The following is an 11,447-nucleotide window of genomic DNA, read 5'->3' as shown; positions in this document are numbered from 1 at the left end:
TTTACTTCTTTCTAGATCTTGTTTTGATGATCGCTTTTTGCTGTTTACTGGTACTCCTTATCTATTATACTTATAAATGATCATTAAAGGTCGTTGATAACTTATATAAGTAGTCGATTGCCAATTTTGAGAACGTTGACGCTTATTTGTAGGTTTTATCTCGCTAATCATTTTTGCTGTTTGTCTTTCATAGTTTCCAAGAAAATTGCCAGTATATGGGTAAAATGTTTATGAAGGACAATCTAGTCAAATAAATATGAGGAAAAATAGATGGCTTCTACTCATAATCTGCATAACTGTGTACTTAAGTTTCTATATGTATATTAGATTCAAAATAATCAACAGACTAAATGGAAATAACATAGGGATATTAACGAGACGAACAAAATCCGGTATAACTCATGTAGAAGAGAACATAACAGACTATCAATTCCCGCCATTTTTGCGAATAAACGGAAAAGTTAATTGTCGTAAAATTATTGAAGGCGATGAAAAAGAAATAGCAAAAGCCAATAAATATATGAAATTTAATCAGCCAAAGAGAATAACAGAAGAGGAATACATTGCTAAAACTAATGACTGTAATAATTTCTTTAATTGTTTTGGATACGATGCCTACCCAGTGACGGAAGAAGAAAAAGAGTTTCCGTTAGCTTTTAGTATTTTGACATTCAAAGATGCTGATCAAACTGAACGTTTGCTTCGTTCAATCTATCGTCTCCAAAATTTCTATTGTATCCACATAGACAAAAGCTCTTCAGAAGTATTGCATAATGCCTTGAGAAAGATAGCAAATTGTTTAAACAATGTTTTCATTGTTTCAAAAACCGAAGACGTAATTTACAACCATGTGTCGAGGCTGAGGGCAGATATTAACTGTATGACTGATCTCTTGTCAAAATCAAACAAATGGAAATATTTCATTAATCTGCCTCATCAACAATTTCCTTTGAAAACAAATTTAGAAATTGTAAAAATACTGAAAATTTACAACGGTGCTAATGACATTGAAGGAATTACAAACAGGCTATTATCTCACCGTTTTAAATACAGTTATAGATATATCAATAATACTTTGAAGCGTACTGGTCTAAAGAAAGGAAAATTACCATACAATGCAAATATTGTAAAAGGCAGTGCATATGGTATATTTAGTCGTGAATTTGTCCAATATGTGATATACGACGAAAAAGCTAAGTCCGTTTTGAAGTATATGGAGGACTTTGTAAGTCCAGATGAATATTTCTGGGCAACATTGAATCACAACGAAGTTTTAAAAGCTCCTGGGCGCTTCACAGGTGAGAGAATCAATATTGTCGTAGTGTTGCGTTATGATTTCCAATAAGACTACGTATTGGGTTAAACCGGCGACATTAACTATTAGCAAACAGCTCAGGGCCCTTAACTAGGTCCATAAACACTTATTGTGCATTGTGATATTTAATCATTAACAGTTGACCAATGCATTATTAGATATTAGTTTAAAAATGCGTAAACGAATCCATACTGGACTGGCCCGAATCCGAACAATATGATCAAAGTTCTTAAAAGCCTTGGTGCTAAACAAATGTAGCAGTTATCGACAAATTAAAAAAAAATGTTAGGAATATCATTGAAGATCTGTAATATTTATATGGATAATAACAATAAAAGCCTTAATTTTAAAATAAATGCATGTATTTCTTTGTATTAAATGGAATACCTTTCACGCGAACATTTATTCGAAAATATATGAAAGGCAACTGTATAAAAAATATTAAGAAATCAAAGTGCAATACAAATTCTCAGTCGAAGAACAGATAGGGAAGAAAGCCAAATAACATGTCTCGAATGAAAAGAGATAAGGTGTATACGTTAATGCCACTAAAAATCCACAAAGAACAAAGACATTTAATGGGTTAAGATAAATACCGTCTTCAATAATTATATACAAGTGCCAGTACAAATTTCCAAGCTCTGATTAATAAAAAAAATCCAAAAAAACAACAATCGTCTCGAGTCTAGAAATTAAGAGTGTCAATAGAGACTATAAAAGATGTATCGTCATTCCACAAATCACAACAAATGATCTAACAATACAACTCGTACACTACCATAACCACGTCGACCAAAATAATAACTGAACGGTAAAAAGGTTTTGCTACACTACAGACATTCACCTTCACTATTCTGCATGGCAAAGAGGGCGGATCTGTTGCTTCAGCAGGGAAACATACTTGTTGCCTTATGTGACAAAGATATTCCATAATGGTCAACGAAACAAGTATGGCGTTGGTAGCTTTATAGTTAAATTGCTTCCTATGTGTATATGCCGTTTTGTCGGGTGATGCAGGCTTTACAGGAAAACTTACCCTGTCGAATCTCAACAGTCTCGCTCGTTTTTGGAGTTAATGGGATTCCATCAGTTTTTTTTACTTTAATTTCAATATTCCTATAGATTTATGAAATTTGAACATAGGTAACGTACTGTATTATTTAAAATTCAACTTAACTGTAATAGTGCTATAGCTTCCCTTGTTGTACGCCCAAAAATGAACGACACTGAATATACAACAAACTACTAGTAAATTAAATAATAACGTGGTGGATGTTCTTGAAACAATATATACATTTGATAATTTTTTAAACATTAACTTAAACCTTATCGGTTGCTTTTTAATATATCTTTTTGCTTCAGGTATACAACGCCTATTTTACTAATAGCTCTATATATTCAGACATTAAAACTGGTACAGAAAAAATCTAAAAACAAAATAGATTAAGAAATTTGAAGCTTTAGTAAACAAAATTAAGTTATGAACTTTTGTTAACAGGCAATCCAGAAAAAAAGTCGTGGCTTGCCGTGTATGCTTCATGGCGTCAAACAGACCGGTGTCATGGAAAGTTTGTCCGGGAGATTTGCATTTTTGGAGTTGGTGATTTGAACGAACTTGCTTCGAGAAAGGAACTTTTTGCCAACAAATTTTACGCAGATTTTCAATACTTGGCTATGGACTGTTTAGAAGAATATATTCATAACAAGACATTTAGTCCATTGCCATTTGATTCATTTTATTACAGACAGTTACCTTTTATAAGAAAATCTTGATATTATGAATAAATACACAAAAATATGTAATAACTGATAACTGCACGAAACAAATAACACGCCATGAATATTTTTTAAATTCAATTTGCAAAAGTTTTCATACTTAATATCTATGTTGAATACATGCTAATCTACACAGAAATCAGCAGTTTATGCCAATAATTAAAATGTTGCTTCATTGGTGGTAAATATAAAACCCCGTAAATGCCTACTGGTTACATTAAAGTTTGTTGGCCTATATTCGACACTGCTTTAAACGTAAGATATATAAAAATTTATTCACACAAGTTTACAGTTTGAAAGCTAGGGGAAGACTGCTCAAGCAACAGTTTATAAAACAATTATACATTTATTCAGAGTTAATTATCTTAAAACATTACAAAAGGTTCTGATAAAATATACCTATTATTGTCCAATCTTAAGAAGGCAATAATAATCGGATTATTGTCCTCCGGCTAAAATGAGTAAAATAGCGATAACTGCTTCTTTTGTAGTCTTGTGTAAGATACATGTATCATCTTTCGCACTTTTAACTGCCTTCGGATTAAATTGTAAATTTATGAAAACTATCATCTATATGGGTATTTGAAACAAAAAAAAACATTATATTTAAGACAAAAGAAACATTTAAAACAAGAAATATTCAATTTAAAACGACACTCATTAATGTTCGTATTAAGCACTGTTTGAATTATAGTAAAAGTTCCTAACGTCACTTCTCTTCCGGTTATATTCTCCATTACTTCCCGAAGTGCTCGTCCGTCCCGAGCACAAACAGTACTATTTCATCCTTCTATGGGTAATTCTTTCTGGTTGCTGAAAGCGTGAAGCATTCTGAAAACATCACGAACACAGAACATGCACATTTTGGACCATTTAATAAATATACAAAGGGGATATGTGGAGCCTACAAACAAATTTATACTAAATGAAGACAACAGTAGTATACCGCTGTTCAATAGTCATAAATCGATTTAACTGAAACAAATCCGGGTCACAAACCAAAACCAACGGAAACACATCAACTATAAGAGGAAAACAACGGAACAACATAAACACTGAACTGCTACAAAAACAAACATAGTCATTACAACTTAACAATTCAAAAGAGCATGTCTCAATTATATGTACAGTTATATAAAACCACACAGGGGGCTGCTTATATCACAATCATAAAGCTAGGACTAAGTATTTAAGGATTTTATTTGGGGAGGGGGGAGGGGGCAATAATGATCATTGGCCCGTTTATGATATTAACAACGATTGCACTTCACTGACAGGTTTTCGAAAACACTAACAAGAGTTATCAGAACCGATTATCAGATTATCAGTGACTATACTTGTACCTTGTAAACAGGTTTTGATCTAACATATGCATATTTCTGACATGCAGTATGCAGATCGTCACTCCTGAACCCACAATAGAAAACAAGACCACAAGACAGATGACTAAAAATAAAATGATTTTGTTATACCACTGGTAATCGATTTATATGAAAGCTTACACGTTTAAATTCACCTACTAATAGCATGTTGTGTGAAATGATAAAATAACGACAACTAAAACAATTGTGGTTATTTGGTATACTATTGTCAGTGAAACTTGTGTAAACACTAGGTGCTATAGTACAACAAGGATACACAGACTTTAGCTCGATTTATTTCCTATTTTCTTAATTTCGGTGGCGAAATAATCTTAGAATAATGAAGTTTTCTTAGTAATTGAACTTTTTAACATGATAATGAAAAACAAAAATAAACTTTTCTCAATGAGTTAATTAGCTAGACTCGATAAAACCATGTGAAGATAATATACTTGGCCTTGTTTTATTTTCAATGTTATCATTGCCGTTTTCGCTTATTTTTAGTTTGACCCTGAACATGAATATGTTGAATTTAATGATGCGGTGTGTGATGGGATGGTTCCCATGTATTTTGTGAACTACTGTCCCCCCGCCATTTAATAATCGTTTCTACCCTTAAGTATTCTTTCGACATAATACATGTCTTGTTAGTTGTTTGTATTTTGTGACGGTGGCTTATCTTTGTTTAATTTTGCTTTATCATTTTGATTATTTTTCCCTCTTTGATTTTTTGTATGGTTAATAATTGTGTCGTTGACTCTAACAAGGATTTCAGGCATGTCCATGAGTTCCTCTGGGTTTAGGTTGTGATCTTCATTAACTTCATCGGGTGGGTTCGTGGGGCGATTTTTGGGATCGAGGTACTTCTTCAATCGATTTGTATGCACTGGAGCCTTCAATATGTTGTCGTCAGAAGATTTGCGCAAATTGTAATTTATATTGGGCCACATGTTCCGCAATATAATATGATCAAGTCCATTTTCGTTGAAGTTTGGACGATTAGCCAACTGGAGTCCGTGTACAGTAAAGCCACACTTTATCCAATATTGGTTCCTGTACGTTTTTGTCGTGTTGCGGTTTAACTTCTGTTGTGCAGCTTCAATTTTTGTCTTAGCTATTTTTCTGTCAACGGCGAGATTATCGATAATCAATTTTAGGGCTGACTCTGTATCTTTGCTCAATCCTTTCATAGATTCTGGAATAAGGACAATGTCGTTAAGATTCCGGGGTTCCCTTCAAAATACCAAATAATATGGACTATACTGTGTCGACTCTGTTTGCACTGTGTTCCTAAAAGCCATCATAACGCCTTGTAAATAGTCGGGCCATGTCGACTGGTTGTCATTGCAATATTTTCGCAAAGATGTTGCCAATATACGATTCTGTCGTTCTGTTGCTGCATTATATTCTGGGTAATAGGATGACGTATTGAGCTTAGTAATCTGGAAAATTTTGCAGATTTCTTTTACAAGGTTTGAAGTGAAGTTTTTCCCCAAATCTGTAAGAATTTCTCTACAGGGACCAAATCGGCATATGATTTCGTTGAAAAGAACTTTTGCAGTTTCTACGGCTCCTCCAGTTTTTAATGGAAAGGCTTCACACCATTTAGAGAACGGACAGACTACTAGCAAAATTTGGTTGAAACCACCTGCTGACTGGGTAATTTTACACGAAATATCCATGTAAAATTGAGAATGGAAACGGGGAATGTGTCAAAGAGACAACAGCCCGACCATAGAGCAGACGTATTCATTTGAAAACGCCTGTTGCCGCTTGACATTCAATGCACGTTTTAACATACTCTTCAATGTAAGAGTACATTCTCTTCCAGTAATATTTCAATCTAATGTTGTTGTAGGTTCTGTCAATCCCTGGGTGAGCTGCAATAATTGCATCATGGTACGATAAAAGTACATCGTTTCGTAAGGACTTAGGTACAATAAGTTGTTTGATGACCCTCTGCGATAAGTGTCCTTTCTCTCTCGGATAATAATGGTGAAACAATATACCATTAGAAACAACGTAATTATTTGATTCTCGGACTATTACATCAGCTTTCGTTTGTCTCGAGATAGCGTGTTTTGTTCAATATATTGTAGCATTTGTCCTGCTTCTTCATCTTCTTGTTGAGCTGCTTTAATTTTATCTTGTGTAAGCGTGGTTGTTTCGATGATAAGAATTAAAGGATCTAAGTCGCGGTACTGTAGTTCCTGCCTTAATTACTGAAACTGATTTTCGTTTTGATTTATTTTGGTCTTTAAACTTCAAATCCGTTGTCCGTGATTGACTAACTACTGAAATCTGACTTTCGTTACAAAACTGGCGACCATCTTCTTTTCTAGAGTGATTGATTGCAGTAAATGACGCTTCTAGTCCGTCTATACTGAGTCGACGCTGACGCTGGTTGTCTGGGTGTTGAATTCTGTAGAGGAAATCTGCGCATACGTTGTCTTTTCCTGGTTGGTAGTGAACCTTGAAGTTGTATGACCGGAGATACATGGACCATTTTGCCAAACGCCCAGTACTCTCTTTAATGCGATGAAGGTATTGCAAAGCTATATGATCCGTATATACATGGAATTTATTGTTGGCCAAATATATGTTAAACTGTTTTAATAGCTACAACAAGTGCGAGACATTCTCTGTCTTTAAAATCCCATCTTTGTTCCTTTTTCCGAAGCATGCGCCCGCCATATGCAATAACTCTGAGTTGTTTGTCATTGTCGTGTTGACCTAGAACACATCCTTTTGCAGTGCCACTTGCGTCGGGATGAAGAATAAACTCTTTGTTGAAGTCCGGAAATGCTAGGATTGGAGCTGATGCGAGTTTTGTCTTTAGTGTTTCAAGGGAGCGCTGGCAATCTTCGGTCCACTTAAATGGCTGATCTTTATGCAGAAGCTGATTCAGCGGAGAAGTTATTTTGGAATAGTTGTTTTAGAACTTCCGGTAATGATTACATAGTCCAAGGAACACAAGTACTTCTTTGATATTTTTCGGGGTCGGAAATGACTGTACTGATGCTGTTTTCTCTTGGTCTACATGTATACCTTCTTTTGTAATGATATGACCTAGATAACGGACTTCTTTACATGCAAACTGGCATTTAGACGGTTTTAATTTGAAGTTGGCTTTGATTAATTCATCAAATAGAGCTGCTTAGTGACACAGGTGTTCTTCAAAGATCTTACTGTAAATTAAAATGTCGTCTACATAAACTAATGCACTTTACCAGTTGAGGTCCCGGATTACTTCATTCACTTTTATGTTGAACGTGGCAGGCGAATTTGCTAGACCATATGGAAATCGGTTGAACTCGTACAAACCCGATGTGTCATACATGTAAAAGCAGTCTTTTCTTTAGATTCTTCTTCAAGTTCGAGCTGCTAGAAGCCCTGTCTCATATCACAGACGCTATATGTCTGAGCCTGCTTTTCCCCACGTGTATCTGTGAAGTCAGAAAGGGTTTGGAGCGATTGCGTGTAGATTTTCGTGAGACGGTTAAGTTTGCGAACGATCGCAGCATTGGTATGATTTAAGATTTTCGTGAGACGGTTAAGTTTGCGATAGTCCACACATACTCTCTTCTTGCCATTGGGCTTTGCTACTAGTAAAATGGGACTGCATCCATGGTGACATGCACTTTTGAATAATACCTTGTTCCTCCATTTCGTCCAGATGTACATTTATTTCTTCCTTTGTTTTCAGAGTAGTCTGGTATGGAAATTGTCTGACTGGATTTGCCTCACCTGTATCGACGATGTATTTGCCTATTTTGGTACAGCCCAGTTTGGTAATACCTTTAGCAAAAGCTTGACTATATTGCCATAACAGAGTCAATAACTGATATGTTTGTGTTTTATTTAAATCGGACTTTGATAAATCAATACCAATCTCAGTATTAATTTTGATAATTTTTTTTTGCCTGTTCTGATACTATTTATAAACTCAAAATTTGACAAAATTTTTATCATCTTGAATTTTAATAAAATTTCCAACTATAGTATTGTGTTTCAATGTTATTACAGCATTGGTATGATTTAAGATTTCAAATATAGCATTGTTGTTATGTGTTTGTATTAAGCACCGTGCTCCAATAATATTGTTTTTGCCAACAAGTGAAAAGTTTTGTTCAATTACTCCTGATGTGTTTTCGCTAAAATTATCTATCTTATCAGGAAAAATAACGCTTTGTCTAGATTGAAATGTAACATCGGATAGCGTACAAACAAAATTGTTGGTGCCATCCCGATCTTTGTCCTGACTTAAAGAAACTTCTGTCATTTCGTTTTGTAATGATAATACTTGTTTGGGGAACTTATCTCTTTTTGATCTTTAGGTCTCGGCCTAAAATAAGTGGCATATTGACATCATCCAAAATATAAAAATCGCGAAATCTTGAAAACTGCTACGAGTAGAGAAAATCTCACATTGGCAAAAATGTTCCGAATGTTGAGATCTATCTACTGTCTCTGAAGTCAAAACAGTCAGATGACTTCATATAGGAGTTATTGCCCTTAAAAGACAAATATTATTATTTTCTTAATTTTTGCATATCATTTTGAAAACAATTACTGATATTTAGAAACTTAAAGAAGCAACAATGATTAGTTCAACAAGATCCCCAAATAAGTCAAACATGGCCGAAATCATCAGACAACTTTTTATAGAGTTATTACCCTTTTTTGACGATTTCAACCAGTTTCTGCTGTTTTAGGCTGATATTGTAAAAAGTATAATAGATAGAAAGAATCTGTAACAGGAATAAATGATCAGCAAGACAAAATTAATCAACATTGAAATGTCATCAAAGTTTCACTTTAAATGTGTGTTTTTACCTTGAAAACTTAAAAAGATAAATGGGTTGAAAGTATTTAAAATCAAACGAAAGATTAGATTTTGATCCACACAAATTCCTTTAAAAAGTATTATTGTTGCATTGTTTCATGCATCAATTGTAAACAAAAATATCAGGTGAGCGACACAGTCTCCTTGGAGCCTCTAGTTATACATTTTTACCTATTATGTCTGTTTGTTTTGTTCACACATCGTTGTCAATATAATGGAATTTTATGCAACTGTCATACAAGTGAGAGGTATAGCTAGCTATAACACCAGGTTTAATTCCCCATTTTCTACATAAGTAAATGCCTGTACCAAGTCAGGAATATGACAGTTGTTATCCATTCGTTTGATGAGTTTGAGCTTTTGATTTTGCCATTTGCTTAGGGACTCTCCGTTTAGAATTTTCCTCAGAGTTCGGTATTTTTGTTATTTTAGTTTTTTCATAACTCTCTTCGTGCAGTTTTTTTACGGAGCACTCCCATGTTGGTGAAGTCAGTATAGTGAGAACATGCACGAATATAACGTATAAACTGAAATAAGTAAACGCCATACGTAACTAAGAGCAAATAGCTTTTGGTCAATTTTCCTACAAATGATTTTCATTTTTACTTAAATTCCTTCTGTGACAGTTTACCTCTTAAAGGGCATAAGATACGAGATATTAAAAAAAAAAAAAAAAGAATAGGATTTTTTTGTTCAATCATTGATGAAAGTGATAATTCGTTTTAAGCAGCCAGTTTGGTTCAGTTTCGTCAAAATAAGATAAGATACATCGCGGATGAAATATTCACTTGCAAGTGAATAATTCGACCTCATTGAATCTGTATCCATGTGACCTTCAATTTAACCCCTTAGCTAGAGATGGGCGTGTGTTTGCCATGATATTTTAAGTTTTCGACTTAAGAGTTTAAATATCCATTTGATATCTTCCGCATTGCTTTCTCGTCATGACTGCTAACAATTTGTAAGGGTAAGGGCTAGAATGCAGTATTATGAGAAAAAAAACCCCATATCTTTGTCATGTTGTTTAGTCGAAAAGTAACGTGCTGCACAACCCTGATTTTTCTTTGGAGATTACTATTGTCCAGGTCATGTCATCTGTACAAAGGCGTAAATGAAAAAAAAAAATGTGAAATCAACATTAACCTTAAAACACTAAATACCTTTACATGCTTTATAAAGTAAGAATGTATCAACAATTTTAAATTCATTTCATCTGAAACATATATTGTGTCCCCTTTCAGAAAATCAGAGAAAGAAACGTCTAGGTAAGTACATATTTTTTGCATGAAAGAGTGAATATGTCATTAATTGTCCATCAACAAAATATTTTCCTCAAAACGTAACAATATTCTTTCATATTCCACTAGTAAAAATATAGCTTAACATTATTGATGTTGGCAGTGGGGAAAAATATGTTTATACAAGTTTTTCAAGCTTTGCTATTCAATACAATGGTTATTGCATGAATATTGGTGGAGTGTATATGTATTGCGCTTGTAAGCGTCTTGAGTTAAAGATGACTTAATGAAAGAAACGTACAGTATAATCATATTATTTAAAAGTACTCATCAATGATACCGGGCTTGTAATTTGGCACGCCTGACGCGCGTTTCGTCTACATGAGACTCATCAGTTACGCTTATATCATAACAGTTGGAATGCAAACTATTTTGTAATTTTGTACATTTACAAACTGGTATGGTCAGTAATACTCATTTCTCTTATGTCTGTGGTATGTTACCAATTTCCCGAACGAAGAGATATTTCAAGTATCACACTGAATGGAATGTAATATAAATACAACATGTAATTGGTACGAAAAATGCATATATTTGGTAGACATATCTTGCACTGCATTTTGATACGAAATTGTGACGTTTCCATCGACTATGGTCAAAACTGATTTTCAAAAATTACAACTGTCTTCTTTTATTCAGTGGTAATTAACATATTCTATTTCTTCAACAATATAGAGCATCTTTTATTAATTACATACAAATATTCTGTTTTTAAAATTTAATTCCATCAAAAAAACTTTAAATCTTCTTATGTTAACGTTTGACATATGGTCCATTTCAAATACTTAACACTGTGTTGTTTTAATGAGTATATGCTTAAAATAGAAAATATTTGATAAACATTCATTAGA

General features: G+C 33.8%; 1 protein-coding gene across 1 annotated transcript; it reads left to right on the top strand.

Annotated features, from left to right (window-relative positions):
- Window positions 1-247: 247 nt before the first annotated feature.
- LOC127708389 (beta-1,3-galactosyl-O-glycosyl-glycoprotein beta-1,6-N-acetylglucosaminyltransferase-like) lies at window positions 248-1,550 on the top strand. Its single transcript, XM_052213265.1, has one exon. The coding sequence runs from the start codon at window positions 257-259 to the stop codon at window positions 1,343-1,345; it is 1,089 nt and encodes a 362-aa protein (XP_052069225.1). The 5' UTR covers window positions 248-256; the 3' UTR covers window positions 1,346-1,550.
- The last annotated feature ends 9,897 nt before the right edge of the window (window positions 1,551-11,447 follow it).

Source organism: Mytilus californianus, unplaced genomic scaffold (assembly GCF_021869535.1).
Source record: "Mytilus californianus isolate M0D057914Y unplaced genomic scaffold, xbMytCali1.0.p SCAF_7, whole genome shotgun sequence".
Lineage (NCBI taxonomy): Eukaryota > Metazoa > Mollusca > Bivalvia > Mytilida > Mytilidae > Mytilus > Mytilus californianus.
Note: the sequence above shows the minus strand (reverse complement) of the source record. Positions and strands in the feature narration are given on the sequence as shown.